The 19,305-nt window shown below is 41.8% G+C and overlaps 2 protein-coding genes across 7 annotated transcripts in view; both read left to right on the top strand.

The window, feature by feature from the left end:
* Positions 1 to 12,940, top strand: part of GK5 (glycerol kinase 5) — a 31,977-nt gene extending 19,037 nt beyond the window's left edge. For 3 of the 4 annotated variants that reach the window (XM_030493679.1, XM_030493678.1, XM_030493680.1), the window contains 5 exons: positions 1,753 to 1,838; positions 4,623 to 4,726; positions 5,979 to 6,038; positions 8,860 to 8,993; positions 10,328 to 12,940. In XM_030493679.1, coding sequence (XP_030349539.1) covers positions 1,753 to 1,838; positions 4,623 to 4,726; positions 5,979 to 6,038; positions 8,860 to 8,993; positions 10,328 to 10,464 — 521 coding nt within the window. In that variant the 3' untranslated portion in view covers positions 10,465 to 12,940. Of the gene's footprint in view, positions 1 to 1,752; positions 1,839 to 4,622; positions 4,727 to 5,919; positions 6,039 to 8,859; positions 8,994 to 10,327 lie in introns of all 4 variants that reach the window. The other variant, XR_003992497.1, reaches the window with a different exon arrangement.
* Positions 12,941 to 16,877: 3,937 nt separating this feature from the next.
* The window catches only part of TFDP2 (transcription factor Dp-2), a 65,940-nt gene continuing 63,512 nt past the window's right edge, over positions 16,878 to 19,305 (top strand). For 2 of the 3 annotated variants that reach the window (XM_030494497.1, XM_030494493.1), the window contains exon 1: positions 17,163 to 17,249. The gene's annotated coding sequence lies outside the window, so the exon portion shown is untranslated. Of the gene's footprint in view, positions 17,250 to 19,305 lie in introns of all 3 variants that reach the window. The other variant, XM_030494498.1, reaches the window with a different exon arrangement.

Genomic DNA, 19,305 nt, shown 5'->3' with positions numbered 1-19,305 from the left:
ATCTGAGTAGGTTTTTGGTTTTAATATGAGAAGAATCTGAACGTGCACAAGTAAGAATCTGAACGTTGCACAAGTCCATGGGACCTGATGAAATCCATCCATGGGTCCTGAAGGAGCTGGCGAATGAAGTTGCTAAGCCACTGTCTATCATATTTGAAGAAACCTGGCAGTCAGGTGAAGTTCCCGACGACTGGAAGAAGGGAAATATAACCCCATTTTCAAGAAGGGGAAGGTGGAAGACCTGGGGAACTACAGACCAGTCAGTCTCACCTCTGCACCTAGCAAAATCTTAGAGCAGATTCTCCTGGAAAGCATGCTAAGGCACATGAAAAACAATGAGGTGGTTGGTGACAGCCAATGTGGCTTCACTAAGGGGAAATCCTGCCTGACCCAGTTTCGTGGCCTTCTATGGTGGGGCTACAGAACTGATGGACAGCGGCAGAGCAGTTGATGTCATCTACCTGGACTTGTGCAAAGCGTTCAACACTGTCCCGCACGACATCCTTGTCTCTAAATTGGAGAGACATCAATTTGATAGATGAACCACTCGGTGGATAAAGAACTGGCTCGATGGCCGCACGCAAAGAGTTGTGGTAAACGGCTCAATGTCCAGTTGGAAACCTGTAACGAGTGGTGTCCCTCAGGGATCGGTGTTGGGACCGGTCCTGTTCAACATCTTTGTCGGCGACATGGAGAGTGGGATTGAGTGCGCCCTCAGCAAGTTTGCCGATGACACCAAGCTGTGTGGTTCGGTTGATACGCTGGAGGGAAGGGATGCCATCCAGAGGGACCTTGACAGGCTTGAGAGGTGGGCCGATGCCAACCTTATGAAGTTCAACCAAGCCAAGTGCAAGGTCCTACACCTGGGTCAGGGCAATCCCAGGCACAGCTACAGGTTGGGTGGAGAAGAGGTTCAGAGCAGCCCTGAGGAGAAGGACTTGGGGGTGTTGGTTGATGAGAAGCTTAACATGAGCCGGCAGTGTGCGCTTGCAGCCCAGAAAGCCAACCGTATCCTGGGCTGCATCAAAAGAAGCGTGACCAGCAGGTCGAAGGAGGTGATCCTGCCCCTCTATTCTGCTCTCATGAGACCTCGCTTGGAGTATTGTGTCCAGTTCTGGTGTCCTCAACATGAAAAGGACATGAAGCTGTTGGAGCGAGTCCAGAGGAGGGCCACGAGGATGATAAGAGGGCTGGAGCACCTCCCGTATGAAGACAGGCTGAGAGAGTTGGGGCTCTTCAGCCTGGAGAAGAGAAGGCTGCGTGGAGACCTCAGAGCAGCCTTCCAGTATCTGAAGGGGGTCTACAAGGATGCTGGGGAGGGACTCTTCCTTAGGCACTGTAGTGGTAGGACAAGGGGTAATGGCTTCAAACTTAAACAGGGGAAGTTTAGATTAGATATAAGGAAGAAGTTCTTTACAGTGAGGGTGGTGAGGCACTGGAACAGGTTGCCCAAGGAAGTTGTGAATGCTCCATCCCTGGCAGTGTTCAAGGCCAGGCTGGACAGAGCCTTGGGCAACATGGTTTGGTGCGAGGTGTCCCTGCCCATGGCAGGGTGGTTGGGACTAGATGGTCTTAAGGTCCTTTCCAACCCTAACTATTCTATGATTCTATGATTCTAAGTGATAATTTTCCTTAGAACATGTGGTTCGAGAATATTACGAAACTGAAAGTCTAACTCAATTTTTTTTGTTTCTTAATATATGAAGAAATGGAAGTAAATAGTAAAAGCATATGATTTATGCATCTTTACAGATCTCTTCACCAATGTAGATGAAACAGCGAAAATGGCACGGAGTATTGTTGATTCTCAAGGCGTTTGTTTTGTTCCAGGTTTTCAGGTAAAATTATTATTACTAATATAATTGAGAATATAATTTTAATAACCCAGCTAAAATTTTAACCTTTACATGTTTACATGTAGTAAGTTACATCTTGTCACAGTATTTATTCTGTACTACTCAAGTTCCTATTTTCTCTCACCACAATGCATGAAGATCATTGTTATATCAGAATGCTTAAACACCACCCCCTCATCAGAAAAACCCTACAAAATAGAAAAATTGTATCCATTTTGCAGATGGAGACCTGGGGGACAAATAAACTAAATGAATTACCCACAGTAAGTCAGGAAGTGCCTGCAGAGACAGAAACTGATCCCCTATTTTTTTCTGCCTCATGCAGAGCCTTCATTGAGACAATACTTCTAAGCACTGTTCTAAAATAATTTAAGATGTAGATTGCAATTCATCAGAGTATTTAAACCTACTGAACTTTGAGTAAAATCCAAGTTCTGGTGTTACTAAAAGCAAAGATGCTTTTCCTGGGAATGGTCAAACTGAGTATGGTAGGCTTTTCTCTTAGAAGTCTTAGTAATTCATTAGTTTGAATGTTACCAACCAGCTCATCTCTCTGTGTTTCTAAAAGTGGGGTGGTGGTTTTTTTTGTTTGGTGGTTTGTTTTTTTTTCCCCTTCATTGGTCTTCTGTGTTTGATCATTCCCAGGACCAGTGTTTTTTCCTAAAGAAATATAACATCTTTAGCCTGACCTTTGTGTAAGTCCTGTATGTCAGTGGAACGAGGCAAAGAAAAATTTCATTTCTTCTGCAGGTAGCCCAGGTACCTTCTCTCACGCTAATCATTAGATCTCTTTTCAGGTATAGAGCTTGATTATGCTAAGATGTTTCCATTTACTGTTTACTGTGAGTAATTGTGCTATGAACAAGCAAGCATTGAGCCACACCAAATTGCAGTATTTGCAGACAGGAATCCCAAGGTAGATAAATGTTAGTTGTTTTTGAATATTAATATTTAAGTTCTGGAGGTGTTGGTAAAACTTGGTTTTGTTCAGTTTTTGTTTGGCTTTGGGGGTTTTTCTCCCCCTTGCTTTCCTGATCTGTTTCCAGAAGGAACCCCACCCAGCTTCTGGGTGAACATTGATTCAGTCTCTTTTTTCTTAATTCCGATATTCCCAGTCCAAATTTAGAAGCTGTACTTAGAAACCTGAATGGCTTTCTCTATGACATCTAGTGACCACTAATAGTATGGATAATGTGGATTTCTTTGCCTTTAAAAAGTCCTGCTTATTCCAGTGGACTGTGCTTAGCTAGTGGATTCACAGTAGCAGAATCTGTATCAGTTCAGAAACTGAGTGGATTAAATGGTATGAAAAGGGACATGAACAGAGCTGAACACTTCTGGGACTGTAACATGTCTGTTTAGCTTCACTGGCTAGATGCTAACACAAATTGATTTGGTTATAATGTTTCTTAGACCTCAGAATGATAGCAGTTAGGGAGGATACTTATGAAACTCGTGTTCATTTCCTACACAGAGTAAAATGTCTCTCTGCTCATCCATATTAAGGCAATAAGGACAAGTATTCTTTCTTACTAGACTCTACTGCTGTGGTACACTGCACTGAGAGAGGAACGTCATTGTGAAAGTGTATTTGAAATCAAGTGTATATGTGCATTAATTGTTTTTCCTTTTACTCATTCTGCTCAAAACAGGGCTTTGCAGGCTTAATTTGCTGTGGTTAATAGTTACAGCAAAAACTGAGGACTCTTCGTTGGGGTGTATGCATATGTATATATGCATACACACATACATATATATGCACTGCTACTTTTTTCTTTAATGATTGATTCTTTCAAGATACTGACCCTTATGTAGAATATGAGTCTATACTTTTTAGTTTACTACCTTGTGTATGAAAATCTGTAAACTTGGAAGCCATGAATAGTTATTATGCTACTGGGCTGGACAAGTAGTTCCATTCTTAGAGTTGGAAGGGTACTTGTATATGAAAAAATAAAATAAAATTCTTTTACTTCAGTGCAATAGTTTCTTCTATTTGGGAACTTTTGCAAAATGCCCGTTCTCATTTGGCTGTGTGTACCTATCCATACATATTTTTTATATATTTTTTATATGATAGCATTTTCTTAACTTACTTTACAAGTAAGTACATGTGTATGTACTTTATAAGCATGAAATTCAAACTTCTGGTAAATGTTGTCGCAATTGATTTTACCACAATACAACTGTAAAGGATTGTTTCAATTTAAGAATGACTATCTAGAGGGAAAATGAGATTTAACAGTTGTCACAGACCAGATACAGACCAGCAAACTAGTATTTTGTGATAAAGTTCAGAGGAGTGGAAGGGTAGAGAGGAGATTCATCAACTGATCCTCTAGTTTTCTTGAAAAAAAAAAAAAAAGAGACAGACAACTTAATGATCATTAGAATTTTAGTTGGGCTCTGTTTATCAGTGTGTGTGTGTGAAATCTGACTAGAGAACAGCAGTATCAGTGTGCCCTGCCCTAGACACTTAAAGTATGCTATATGTAGTTTCAAGAGAAGTCATACAGGTTAGTGTTATTTAGTATGTCAATTTTGGAAGAAGCCACTCAAACCTTTTGCTGTTGAAAGAAGCTATTGAAACTGTTCACTGAGTTAGCTAAAGTAACACTATATACCTCTTACATATTGTTTTCAATTTTCTTCTTTCACTATGCTGCCTGTAATTGTCGTAAGTTATTTTTTCCTTACTATTTGACTCCTTTCTCAAAAGCCTACAAATACAATTCACTGAACTCATGGTGATATATTTTTTTGCAGGTTTCTGTGAATGACCCATATTTATGTGCCTCTTTCATGGGGCTGAAACCCTCCACTACTAGAAACCATCTTGTACGAGCTATATTGGAATCTGTAGCTTTCAGGTACTGTTTGCTTAATTATCTTGCTTATATTGTCTTAGATTGGCTTTTATTTTGGTCAGCAGTGTTAAATGGACACATGACTGCAGTCTGTAAAATATAAATGATAGTAATCTGTTACCATTACACTGAAAAGAAGCCTTAGCTGCTTACCTTTTTTTTTCTTTCACACCTTACAAATAAACTCATGTATATTTATTAGTTCAGAATTTTTATTAAGTAACCATATAGAGATTCTTAAATTATATTGGTTTGTACATGTTCTAAAAATGCTTTCTGTTTAAAGTTTGCCCTTAATCTTATGGCAGCATTTTGTCAGAAGCTGTAGCCCACTCCAGCTGTGGTTAAAGTATCCCTAAAGCTGGAAGTTTTATACTAGCTCTTTGGCTAAAGTTTGAAATGTAGGTGTTCTATAAAACATCCCGTCAGTAGCTCACAGTGGAACAGATTGGTTCTGCCTTGCAAACCCACCCAGCATGACTGGAACTGAAATTGAGTATGTTTTGAGCCTGGTTCACACTGCACTGTGGCCGCTTAGGGAGCACTGATATGATTCCTTCCATCTAGTCACCAGCTTTGCTTTGGGCATAATCACCTCTAGCAAAGAGGCAAAAAGGATGTCTGGAGGGAGGTAACATTCTCAATTGGTGCAACGGGTTTTGATGCATTTTTTTTCTGCGCTGTAAGAGCAATGTGAGATGCAGTAATTCTGCATTCTTGAAGCATGGGTCTCTTGAACAAGGATGTTGAGTCTCATCTCATTCAAATACCTAACTAGAAAAGGGTAGAGATTGTGTTTAGATTTTCTCCCATTAAATAAAATGGCTTCAGAACCAGTCAAATTTACAACCTTCAGATGTTCCCTTTAAGAACAGCTGGAGAAACTCTGATTAACACTCTGTCAGCCTACCTTCCTCACCCTAAACCTCTTGTTACATTAACAATTGCATCTTCTCTATAGAAACCTATCAACAATTTCCATCAGGGGAAAAATTTACCTTGTAGAGTGACTTGCTATAGAATGGGCTGTAATTTAGCCCTACTTGTGCCTTTGTAATGATGTGTAACAAAGCCAAGTTTCAGTCGTTTTCTTTTTTTCTTTAATTTATGCATTCTGGAAATTTTGTTAGCTATTGCAGCAGTTCTGACACAACTGAGGCATTTTTTGCCTTGTATTTTATTTTCTGATGATGTAGATACTGGAAACGCTTTATGGAATATATAATGCTTAATTCAACTAAATATTTTTTTAAAGAAACAAACAGCTTTATGATATGATTGTGAAGAAGGTACACATTCCTCTTCAAACAATTCGGTAAGTTCTGTGCAACTTTTAAATTTGATACATGGGAATGTGATTTTAAATAGGATGACATTTATTGTACATTTTATCTTACTGTAAAAATTCTGCTGCTAAGAAATAAATGATTACCAAGTCAAATGTTAATGTAACTTAAGTGGAGGTAGAGTCTACCCACAGAAGGGTTGGTTCTTAATTAAACTATTGGCATTGGTTATTGTCAGTAGGTGAGTAATGAATTGCTCTAATTATTCTAAAAAAAAAAAAAAAAAAAGAAGAAAGAAAAAGGCAAATGTTTTCAGTTTGCACTAAGAGCGCATATGGCATTGCCTACCATAAAGGTGATTCTACCCTTTATTTCATTCTTTCAAACTATATTTGCTTTGTGCTGGGGGTCTCACAGACTGAATGTGTTTTTTTAAATGTCATTCAAAACTGGTCCAGTTTGTGAGGGGAAGAGGGAGGATATTTTTACAATTCAGTTGTTAAGACGCTGGTTTTGCTTCAGTCTTTGAAGAAGAAAATGAGTGACATAGCCATGATCCCTAGAATATGCTTTCACGTCTTGGAAAATTTAGCCGAATTATGCATTCCTGCAAAGCTATGTTGTACATTTCGGTAGCTACTTCATTCGAACACATTAGTTGTCTTAAGATCAAGCCCTCTCAAGCCGAGAAAGCTCTCCCAAAAGTTCGCTTTCTGGCAGCCAGGGGTCATTGTGATGCCACAGTCAAGAAGAGCGAGGAGCGTGTTCCTGTCCCTCTTGTGGCTTTTCTCCTGATACCCATGCAAAGGAAGAAGTAGCCTGGCAAGCAAGTAGACAGCTGAGAAATCAGACTTTCGAGTAGTGGAGGGAAAAATGAAAGTACGACGTGGATGGAAGTAAAAGTTTCTGTCTTCTATCAGATACTGGGACAAAGTAGACAAAGATGAAGGAATAGCCAGGCTTGGGGTTTTAATGAAGAGGAAAAGATGAAAAGTACTAGAATTTTTTTTTTTTTTTAAGTTATTTTATTTTTATTACATAGAAAATTGCATCCAAAATTTGAGAAGTTGTATTAAGACTACAAACTGAAAGATGGGAAGTGTGGAAGTACTGCCTAGAGAACTTTAGAATTCTGGTCCCATTTACATTGTAAAGTAGTTAAAATTGTATGATCATATTCTGTTTATTAATATAACATTGCTGTTATATATAGTGACTGTAATAGTTAACTACATCAGTAGCAGTTCAGCTTGTGGATTAAGCATTAGAAGATGAGATACACTTAATATTTCTTTTTCAGTAGGGTTGTAAACTGCTTCCTTCCCATCCTCTTGCCTGCACACCTTCAGTATCTATCCATTACTTTTGATTTTTTTTTTATCCCACAAATGTGTTCATTCCCTTTTTACCTATTGTCCTGTATCCCTGGTTTCTTCCTGGTCTCTGGTGCCTACAAGCTCCTAGAAAGTTGTTTTCATTGGTCCTCCACATTCCTACTGCTTCTCTTTGCTTGTCTCAACACCATCAAGGAACAGAGAAGGAACTGTCAGTTTCAGTGCTCATGTCCTGTGGTGTTGTAGCAGTCTGCAGCAGCCTTTACAAGGATGATCCTGGTGGTTCCTGGAGTTCTGGAATGTCACCTATTGTTCTGTGAAATAAGACATCCGGTCAAATGGCATACAGGAACTTCGAGCTAGAAGATGTACAGGTTGAATCTTCAAAGTATCTACCAGCAAAATTGAGCTAAATGTAAAACTGAGCATTTGGAAAATTTCTTTTTTTCCCTTTAACTTTAATCAAATGGATTCAAGATGTCTTATTTTTACAGAAGGAAAATATGTGTCACTGGTGCTAAGAGTGTGACTTTGCCAGTTCAAGGGTTTTATGCCACAGTATAGAGGTGGTAACCCTGCTTAACTGTTTGCACAAACAAGCAAAACCCTGTAACATCACCAGTCGGGCAGTGTCCTGATTTTACTTCCAGAAACAGCCAGAACAGTTATGCAACAGTTTTCTGAGGCATCACGTAATATAGAAGATTTCTAAGCAACTGTGAAGTTTTATTACCCAACCCTTTCTATAGTAATAAACAGTAAATGTCTTTACAGGACCACATTTGATAGAACAACAGCTCCATACCTGGCTTGTATTGGAGTCCAACAGTATGACAAACAAATCTATGACAATTCAAAGATTGCTTTTTGTTCTAGTTATATTTTGTTTGCAAGAGTGGTTACTTTGCACCACTAGTAATCACTCTGAGATGATTAAACATCAGCACTGATTAAGTGCTAGTTTTCTCCATTAAAGGGTCTCTTATGTAATGCAATTAAGAAAACAGATAGGTGAGTGGAACCATCATTCTCATCTTCTTCATAAAAAGAAACAACTGTGACAGCATCTTAGCTAACAGTACAAAGATTGGGTAGTAATAAAAAAAGTACTTTTCCAGATCTGAGGACACTTGAAAAGGTTTGTGTAATGTAATGGTTTTGACTATTGTCATGTTGTGGTGATCGCTATGCAGAGGTTCTATTATAAACCCCAACATTTCAACCAGGATGATGCATAGTTTCAGAAGACAGAGCTTATAAAGCTTTTGATAATGTGTCTGTCCTGCATCCCTGTCTTTCTAGCATTCCTCCCCCATTTTATAGGCATTCTTTTTCTTTTCCTAGGCACCTTGTGTTGGCTTCTAAATTTGCCCATAAAATGTAAAAGCATTTGTGCATGAGTAACAGGAAAATTTATGCATAGGTGTGAAACCCCAAAGTTGTTTTCTGAGATGTTGGCAATAAGCATTTGAACTAAAGACATTTTTTTTAACAACTTCTTCCCTTCTCTCTATAGAGCTGATGGAGGTGTCAGCAATAATAGTTTTGTCATGCAGATGACTTCAGATTTAATTAATAAGAAAATAGAAAAACCTGTGAATACAGACATGTCGAGTCTTGGCGCGGCTTTTCTAGCAGGCCTTGCTTCAGGTATGTGTACACTTAAAGGGGTTTTGTTTTTCCCTTCATAATGCATGTTTGTAAATATGGAGGGGAAAAAAAAAATCAGACAAAACCAGAGCATAACTTCAAATAATTGTAAAAACTCCCCACAGGATTACTTTAGCCATTTTTGTGGGAATCCCAGATAAGTAGTTTTTATGTTTCTCTGTACAATGCTTTGTACCCATGTACTTGTATTTGGTAGCCCAATGAAACAGATAATGTCAAACATAAACCAAATCAAGGACCTTATTTGTATTTCTGACACAAGGTCCCGATTTGCGGAGCCATTTTATGCTTGGTTAGTTTTACATAAACAAATAGTGACAGCGAGTTTAATGTGAGAAGCACCTGCATATAGGTTTGTAAGATCCACTGACATTTAGAAGGATATAGTACTGGAGAAGAAAAAGGTGAACCCTGTCTTTGCTGCCTCCCACTTTCTTGGCCTGGATGCTTTGCATCCCTTCCCACATTCGCACTCGGAGCAGTGCTCAGTGGGAATGGATCACATGACAAGGAAGCCGCCACACTTAATGTGCAGCCGTGTCATTCCCACTGAAGCTCTGTCCTGTCATTTGTGAACCAAGTCTTTATTCTTTAAGGTTTTCACAGAAATAAATATAATAGAAGTACAAAATATATTATCAACAGGGACAAAAATCCACCTCTACTCATACAGTATTGTTTTAGATAATTATCCAGACTTTTAACTACAAACTGAGAATGGTTTTGCTTAATATCCACCTACAAAATATATTTCCATTTACTTCATTAAATTGCTCTAATATGTAAATAACACAACTGGAAGATAAAAATATATGCTCAGTAAGACTTATTCAGCAATTAAAACTCTAAGAAAGCTGCAGCCCTTGTCAGACAACAATGATTCAATAACATAAATTAATCTGAATACGTAACACCAGATGTTTTCTGCCACGCATGCAATTTTTAGGACAGTAGGAAAGCAGCTAGTGCAAAGTCTTGGTTTCTGTGTCCTTTCTTCATTGAGAGGGACCTGCAGCCGAAAGCACAGTGTGGATGAAACCTAAGGGAACTTCAATGTACCAGAGCTGTTCCTTGGAAGCCATCCCAGTTAAGCAGATGTACTGCTGTAAGGATTCCAAACAAGTGGATGCTATTGGAAAGGAGTTTCACAATGTTAAAAATATGCTTCCCTCTGAGAAAGTTGTTGGTTGAGTAAAGAAAAGCTGTCATGGCTTCTTACTGTGTTTCTGCTTTGGATCTCTTGGAAATAGATTAAAACAACTCAAAAATAACATATTTGCAGCTGAGCTTGAGAATGAACTTTCTGTTTGTAGGATTTTGGACTGACAAAGAACAACTAAAGAAGCTAAGGCAAATAGAAGTAGTTTTTGAGCCCCAGAAGGACTTGGAGGAATACAAACCTGCTATGGATACCTGGCTACAAGCAATGAAACGCTCTCTGCACTGGTAGAAATTGGCATTTTAATTATAGAGTAATTGAAATGGTTTAATTCGTGTTTATAAAATCTTGACAGTAACGGGACAGTAAAAACCTGTCCTGTTTGAAATTTGTGATGGTATAGATATGAAGTTATACAGTACTCCAGTTACCTTCTTCCCCCCCCGCTAGATTACCTACCACACCATAATGAACCCTCCTATCATCCCTATGACAGCTGTCGTCCAGCTGCAGCATTTGTGTCCCTTCAGTGACCTCCTCTGGGTGGCCCAGCTGCTTGAATCCTCCCCTGTACTAGAGATGGGGAGTCTTTTTCCTGTGATGGGTTTTCTACCAAGGAACTCGCCTCCCTTCAGATCTTTAAAATCTTTGGTATGTTAATCATCAAAGGGTAAAAGGCACATTCGCTAGATATTTCTAAGAAACGCAAAATGATTTTTGGGGCTTGGGTTGTGATGAACTTGATTGAATACAAAGGTATTTTCTGATTAGTAGCCTGTTACCATCTTTTGGTTGACTTCATAAGGAAGCATTTGACCCAGCCCTGTGATGACATTTTTGCGTACTTACATTTAAGATGAAATAAAAAAGGAAATAGGGTTTCAGTACTCTATTTTAATAAACAGAAAATCAGGATTTTTGTAGCTGATGGTTCCTATTTAGCTTGTAGCACAATTTTTTCTTTTTAATTTTCTAAAGACCAACAGCTATATTATTATCTGGCATGGCTAATGCAAATACATTAAAAGTAGTTACAGGTATGCTATCTAAATTGTAAAAATCTGTAGAATTAGTATTTTCATACTATTAGCTAAAGGGGGTAAGAGTCTATTTTTGAAGCTATTAATTACTATTACATTTTTAAAACAAATAAATTATAATTTTAAGAAATGTGTAGTTAATTATTCTTATGTATTTGATTATCACTAATCTTAAATCACTATAATTTTCTCAGGAGTATGTGTAAATAAAAAATGTAAAATTATTAAACATTTTCAATTCAGAATAATATTAAATCCAAGCAGTGGGTGATCGTGTTCCACAGACACTGGAGACAAGAAATGTTTGTAGATTTAACATTATTGAAGAGGTGCAAGAAGCTATCATTCACTTTTCCTTGTGCTGAAACATGGAAGATCAAATCATATGCCATTCTCTCAGTTTCTTACACAGACATCTACCATGAGTTGGAACATCTACTCTAGCTGTGTTCTTCTTTAAACTACATCTCATTTGCCTGTCACCCTTAGCTTAATGTACCATTTTTCATATTATGGTACTTTGTCTTTCAACCTGTTCTACATCTTGGCACATTTTTTTTTTCATCTGGGTGTCCTTCAAGTTGCAGAGACCATTTTCTCCTGAACCTACTTTTATGGGAATCGTGAACTGAAGTCCAGAAACAGGTCTGTCTGCTGATTTCTAGTAATATGGCAGGCTTTTTTCTTCTTTTTTTTTTCTTTTTGGAGCATAAAATGTGGCTGTCTAGGTGACAAGACTCTAAAGTCCATTGATGAGGTTCCCTTCACTCCTCTGCCTGCTGTAAGGTAAGAACCTGTAGTTACAGGATACATGGAACACTCATTTTGCTTCAATACCCGTGTTCAGCTTGTGATTTTCTCTGTCATCAACCTCACTGCTAAAGAAAATGCTCATGGGCAAGAAGGTTCTACTAGGCTGAACTTTCTACTGGGCTTTCAGTCTGGCATTTTGAATGAAGTTTGTGCCTCAGTCACTGGTGTTCTACACTTTGTTCTCACTGAAGGAGTTTATTTTCATCAAAGTCTGCCTAGGGATAACATCCACCTATTACCCTCTTGATGAAGGCTGCTTGACTTATGTTCACTGAATAGTTCTGTGGTGTTCTGGGCTTGATGAGGGTTCCCTCAGTTTTCCCAGACAGAGCTCTAATGGGAGCTGAAGTGGATTCTGTTCAGATCACTTCTCTGAAGGTAACTCAGCTAGCCATGTGCCTTATACTGCCTTATGCTTTACATAGTGACGGCCATAGGACAGCTAGAAAGACAGAAGATACCCAAAACATTATACAGTCCTCTTGCTCTAGATAGTGTCCTAGAAGGACCTATTCTGGTAAACTTTTGTCACTGTTTAATTTGAAGCAGAAAATTTAACCTGTTTTCCTTTCAGTAGCCTCAAATCTACAGGAGAGAAACTTCACTGCAAATTAAGGATGCAAAAAGGCCTTACTATAGTCGCCATCCCAGCCTTTCAAATGACTTGCAGAGCTGTGTTCTGTTGTGAAGAGGCTCAAAGTAGTGAGCAAGTCATTCTGAAATGAATGGTGTGTCTTTAAGTCTACCAAGATGGAGCAGCCTTTGGAGGTGAGATCAGAGCATCTGCCACAGCTTGTGATGTGCAGTTGTCCAAAGAATGAACAGACTGATCAGCATCTTGAAGAAATTTGGTTACTGATCACTAAGCCTCTTTTGCTTGCCTGTTACAAGAATAAATGATTTTACTTCCTCAGGAATTTTTTTATGTGCTGACACCTTAAAATAGTACCTCTTAATTGATAATGAATTTGAAATGAGCTTTAAGTAATTAGATACACTTGTGTTGGCACTTCACCATCTCAATTTTTGCTACACAGAAGGACATTAAGACTGCTGTAGAAACTCACTCATGCTAACTTTTATTTAAAGTACAACAGCTTTTCCTGCTGCCCTTTGGTAAAAATAGTAAAGGTGGTAATACAAAAGTAAAAAAAAAAGATAAAAATTAGTTTGATAGTAAAGATAGTAATACAAAAATTATATAAAAATATTAACTAGTTTGTAGTTTTATCATTTTAAGAGATACATCATGTTGGACTGTGATGCACCTCATCAGGCATGTGAAGTTTGGAAATTCAGTTGAGAGATATGTTAATGATCTCTGGGCATTCTGCCTTCACAGATACACACGGTGCTGATGTTAGAGAATTTCATCCCAGTTTGGCAGTTTCATCATTCATAACAACATATAGTCCTATTATGTATGTGGGGACTACATGGCATGAAAAACCCCTCTAATGTTGGAGGGATCTCATTACTATTGAATTAATTACTGCATGTCAAAAGAAACGGCAGATAAACCAGTCTTCAGACAGCTGAAAGTACTGAGCAGAAGTCATACGAATTTTCTTACATCACTAAGAAAAGAATCAAGTCAGCTGTGTTTAAAATCTCACTGTAATGAACTTTGCCAAGATTTTTGAGTACTGTTTTCTTTTAAGCAGTGTTTTTTTTTCTCTCCTGTAACAGCTAATTTTATGTAAAACTAATTCAGTCACTCTCATCTGTTTTTGACAAGAGCATTTAAACTTGCTTTCCTGTCAGAAGAAAGTAAAAAAGGAAACTACTGAGTTGCTGTTTCAGCCTGCTAGCTGCTTTTTGGTATAATCTCTTGTCGCAAGTTCCTTCTAGTCCCAGTATTTCCAGGATCAGGGCACAGCATAGGGGCTCATCAGTCATACAGTAGCCTTGTGGAAAAAGGTAAGAACCCCTTTTTTTCTTTTTTTTTTGCCAGTCAGTGGGCAATTGAGAGGGGTTTGTGCTCTTACTGGTCCAAGCCAAAAAGTACAGACAAATTCGTGACCCCCTCTTTTCAAAGAAACAGGTATGGCAGCACTGCAGATTGAGTCAGGGAGTATGGTAGTGCTCAGACCCCAAAGTTGGGCAGCATTTTAGTTTAAGGTTTTATAGGCAGTGGGGGCACGTTTAGCTGGAGAAAAGAGATAGATGGGGCTGTTTTGGGTTAGTGTTTGTATAGATTATCATGGCAAGGGTTGTGGGTTGGCAAGAAAGCAACCAAACTAGCAAATGTTGAAAAGTAATGTGTTGAGAAAGGGAAAGGTGGGGGATCTGAATGGGATCTGACCAGCCAGCAGGAGCAAGAGGTTGTTCTAAGGCTGGGAGACCGCTGACAGTTTCTGGAGGGAACATGAGAAATTCCTGCAGTGCAGGTTTTACTGTGAGTAGCTGCTAAACCCATGCCTTAGCATGTGTAAAAGTACAATTCCAAGATGTTTTTCAGTGCAGCTCTCATTCTGGGATAAAGTTTGAGATTTGTGTAAGTTCTCAAGGACTGTGTATTGGTTTAGAATCTTACAGCTGTAGCATACTCATGCAAACCGATAATATCGTCGTGTCAGCAGCTTCAAACTCAATAGTATATATATAGTCATCTCATTCTGCAATTCGCTGTTGAAAGCAAACTACAGCAGTGACCTTTCTTCTGTTTCTCTCCTTAATAGTTGAAATACCTATTTTTCACGTTCAGAATCAGTTACAGTATCTGACCTCAGCTCATCCATGTTTCTAGCAGAAAAATAAATAAACTAATGAACTAAGAGATATTTGAAGCATTAAAGTGTCTTTATCCAGACTGGCTTTGAGTTCCAAGTATTTGTTAGCTCGGGTAACTTACTGAATGGTGCAATAAACCAGCCAACCAGGTTTGCTTCTGTTTTGCTTCCTTTTCTAAGGCAATGTATGCCTTCTGTGCTTCTGCCAGGGCATACTTCAGTTGCCTTTGTGTTACTGTGATTGTACCTGCTAGAGGGGTCTCCAAGAGAATACACAATAGTTTGTTGTATATTTTTAATGCTTTCATGAAGGTATCTTGCATAACACTGCAAATATTGATAAAGGCGTTGTTGCATGTCATAAAAGTATTTTATAGAGGATGAAAAGAAACTAAAACCACAAAGTCAGCAAATTCCTGGGCACATGCTCCATTTTCAGTTGTGAACTATCCCACTGAGGTAAACATACAGTTCTTGCTGTTTTCCTTAGTCCTTTAAGAATTCTGTTTTACAGGCTGAACACCTGTTTTTTGATGTTTCTTCCCTTTTTAGTAAAGGGGACAGGATCAAATACGTCTCTCTACAGCACTGAATAGAGTTTGTAAAGCAAGAAAAAAGCAATTTTAACATGTATGGTCTAGAGGTTTCTAAGGCATACAGATAGTGTTTCTGCAGCCACATAAACCTTGGTTTGTTCAGCTTGTTCAGTGGCATTAAGGTGAATTTGCATAATAGAAAAATGGTTTCCTGCATGCTTGGATGCGTGCCTAGCTGTGCAGGAGAAAGACTTTAACAAATGTTGCATCGTTGCTTTGAATGGAACTAGTGCTGATTTTATTATTTACTCCCAGGAGTGTTCTCTGTTCACATTCTCTCTATAAGAATATGTATGTCCCTACATATATATATGAGCACCTCTCCTATGAAGACAGGCTCAGAGCGTTTGGCTTATTCACCCTGGACAAGGCTCCAGGGAGACCTTAAAGCAGCTTCCAGTACCTAAAGGGGCCTACAAGGAATCTGGAGAGGGATTTTCACAAGGGCACGTAGTGACAGGACAAGGGGCAATGGCTTTAAACTAGAAAAGGGCAGGTTTAGATTAGATATTAGGAAGAAATTCTTCACTCTGAGCATGGTGAGGCACTGGCACAGTGTTCAAGGCCAGGTTGGACGGGGCTTTGAGCAACCTGGTCTAGTGGAAGGTGTCCCTGCCCGTGGTAGGGGGTTGGAAATAGATGAGCTTTAAGGTCCCTTCCAACCCAAACCATTCTATGTCTCGAATACTTAATCCTCCTTTGTGGAAATAATTTTTTAAAAAAGGAAATGCTGAAAGTAAATACTTCTTAAAGCTTTAATCATGTCCCTACCCCTACAGACAGGACTCTGTTTCCCGGGCTCTATCCGCACACCGTCTCCCCGGGAACGCCGGGGCTGCCGCTGTCCCACCCCCCCACCCCAAGCACCAACTCTTTGTTTGCCCAGAGCCCCTTTGTGTCACAGGAAGGAAGTTGCGGAGCTGGAGCAGGGCACGTTTACAAGGAAGCCATGTCCGAGGGGGGACGGGCACCGTCCCGACCGGCGCGGCCCGTCCCTGCAGCCGGGCTCCCCGCGCCGGGGACCTCGGGCGGCCAAACCCGCGGCGCGGCTCAACTGCGCACCCCCAGCACCGAACCACGCCACCTCCCTTAAGATAAGAGGAACGGGTCCCGGCGCGGCCGATGTCTGCAGACGCTGCGGCGCCGTTCGGTGTCTATAAATACAAATATTTACACTCCACACCGACCTGCAGCGCCCCGCCTCAGGAGGGCAGCGCCGGTGCGGGCGGGCGCGGCCGGGGTTGGGGGGGGGGGAGGGGGGGTGCTGTCAGCGACCACGAACCCGTCCCGGCCGTTCCGCCCCGCCGCCAGCCCGGAGGCGGGAGGGGAGGCGGTGACCCCGGGTCTCGGCCGGTCTCGGCCGGCCACGCCCTTCCGCTCCGCCCCTCCCGCCGTCGCGCCGTGGATTGGCGGGCGGCGTGTGTACACACACAGGATCGAGCCAATAGCGCGGGGAGGGCGCCCGACCTCACGCGGCGCGGCGGCCAATAGGCTTGCCCGGTTGCCAGACGCCGCCAAGCTTGTGCGGGGGAGAGGGACCCGGGCAGAGCACGGCGCGGCGGCGGCGCCGCGAGGCAGCGGAGCGGGGCCGGGCGCGCGGCGTGCTGGTGGGGGGGGAGGGGGGAGCGGCGGCGGGGCTGGAGGCGCTGCGGGCGCTCGCGCCGCGGCTCGCGGACTGGCCCTGGTGGGCCCCCGTCTGCGGGGCCTCCTCGCGAGCGGCGGGTGCGCGGCGCCGGCCCGGCCGAGAGGCGTCGTCGGCGCGCGGGGCCGGGCGGAGCGGCGCGGCTGGCTGCCTGCCGCGGCGGCGGCTGCTGCTGGGGGACCGCCGCCGCCTAGGCCCGGACCGGGCCACCGCCGCCCCTCCTGCTCTTCTCTCGCCGCTGCCGGGCCTGCGGGTGAGTGGGGAGCACGGCGGGGTGTGGGGCGGAAAGGGGGGGACCGTGAGGGAGGGGCAGCGCCTTGCTTCGCGGCGGGCTGGGGCGCCGCTCCCCCCGAGCCGTCTGGCGCTCGGTCCCGTCGCCGCGCCGCACGCGGGGCGGGCGCCTCCCGCGCCCCGGGAGGGAGCCGAGCCGGTGCCTGACACCTGCGGGCGGCCGCGGGGCGGCGGGTGACAGGCGCCCTGCGCGCCGCCGGGTCACCTCTCCTCCATTGTGGGGAGCGGCTGAGGGCGGCGGGCCTGGGACTGCGCCGCGGCGGGTGTGCGCGGGCGCCGGGCGGGCGGGGGGGTGCCCGGGCGCAGCCCCGGGGGGTTACGGCGCAGAAAGGGAGCGGCGGAGCTCAAGCGTAGGTTGAACTTCATGGCGTGGTGGGTTCGACTCTTGTCGGGGGAGGGTTAGTCCCATAGCAACAACAACAGCAAAACTTAATTGGACGCCTCTTCCTGCGCCCTTTGAGTTGTATTACAGGCCTTCCCTGACTGTCGGCCGTAAAGGGTTGAACGGCGGAGGTGGATCCAAATATAAACACCGTCTTTCGGGGTTGAGAGTACAAACAATAGGAGGAAAATATGGAATAAGCAAAGTTCCTTGAAATGTGGAAGAAAACCGCATCTGAGAGCGTGCTCCCTTGCTGAGTAAAGGGATGATGCTGAGCTGTGTGTCAGAACTTGTGCTGTTTTTGTCTGCAGAAAGGACGCTGGTTTTCATTTTCTCCTTAAATTTTTGAGTTGTCAGAGCAAGTGAATACTTTAAATTGACGTGATTTAACATACTATGCGAAAACAAAGTAAAGAATTCTTTGGTCAATTTTTATAATTTGCAACTCAGTTCAATTATTTTCATGACTCTTCATTAATCAGCCTCTACAGAGTTATATTTTGTCAGCTTCTATCACTGATGTAGCTTAATTATGCTGACAGAAAACAGAGCAAACCTTGGATGTTGCTGTGGGATGTTGTAACTAGTTGCACCTTGTTATAATCTTGGATTAAAAAATAATTTTATGCCAGTGTAAGTTGATGCTATTCAAAAAGAAATGAATATTTTTTTCTCAATTTCTTTGCCCTTCCCAAATCAACTTCAGTTCACTTGATGATATTATATCCTGTCTTGCAAAAAAAAGGTATGATCTGTGGGGCAGAAACTCATGACAGACGACCAGTGCTATAGAGTGAATGCAGAGCTGTATTTCACAGCCCATATTTGTGCCATTGCTGTGTGGACTCAGATGTTTTGTACTGAATTTCAGGAACTTTTGTTCAAATTAGCACATAGGGTGCTAACTACAGCGCTTTGAAGAACCGTAAAAGAGTAAGGAGAAGTCTGCATTATAGAAGAGACTTGGCAGGGGGGGTGGTCATAAGGAGAAAATAGGACAAATTCTTCTGTGAAAACCCTTGTTGTGAGTCAGGTGCCTCTAGAAGAGTAACAGGTGAAATGACTTAGTCCTATACCAAGGAAAAACCTGAAAATTATTAAATGTTAACAAGATTGTCTCATGGGTGAATTTGAGTGATCTTATTTCACTGTCAAATTATTGGGCTTTCTTTTAACCACTTCCTTTTTGTACAGAGATTGCTCTTGTAACACAACAAAAACAAACCATTTGACTTGTGCTATATTGATGTAATTAACTTTACATAAAACACACACCACTGATGGGAAGGCTCTTTATTGCTGCAGAGGGTTCTGACTGGCAGCCTCACTTTACAAAGGGTTAGGGTACAATTTTCAATACAGCAGCTATCCAGTGTAATGGGGGTAGGCCAAACAAATCAGCTGGGCAAAAGGCACAGTGCTGCTCTGCAAGGGATCTCAGTACTTTGTCTGCTCTTGCATAAGTTGGCTCCTGCTGCAGGGGCCTCTCATGCATCTGGACATGTTTCCTGGACAGTTGTGAGCACCCTCACAGTGAAGATCTTTCAAGTTTTGACTGAAAGTATTGTTACAGGTTTAGCAAAAAAATAGGAACCAAAATTCCATCTTTCCATCCCCTTCAACGATTTATTATCTT

The sequence above is a fragment of the Strigops habroptila genome, chromosome 8, assembly GCF_004027225.2.
Source record: "Strigops habroptila isolate Jane chromosome 8, bStrHab1.2.pri, whole genome shotgun sequence".
Taxonomy (NCBI): domain Eukaryota; kingdom Metazoa; phylum Chordata; class Aves; order Psittaciformes; family Psittacidae; genus Strigops; species Strigops habroptila.
This window is presented reverse-complemented; position numbering and strand designations above follow the sequence as displayed.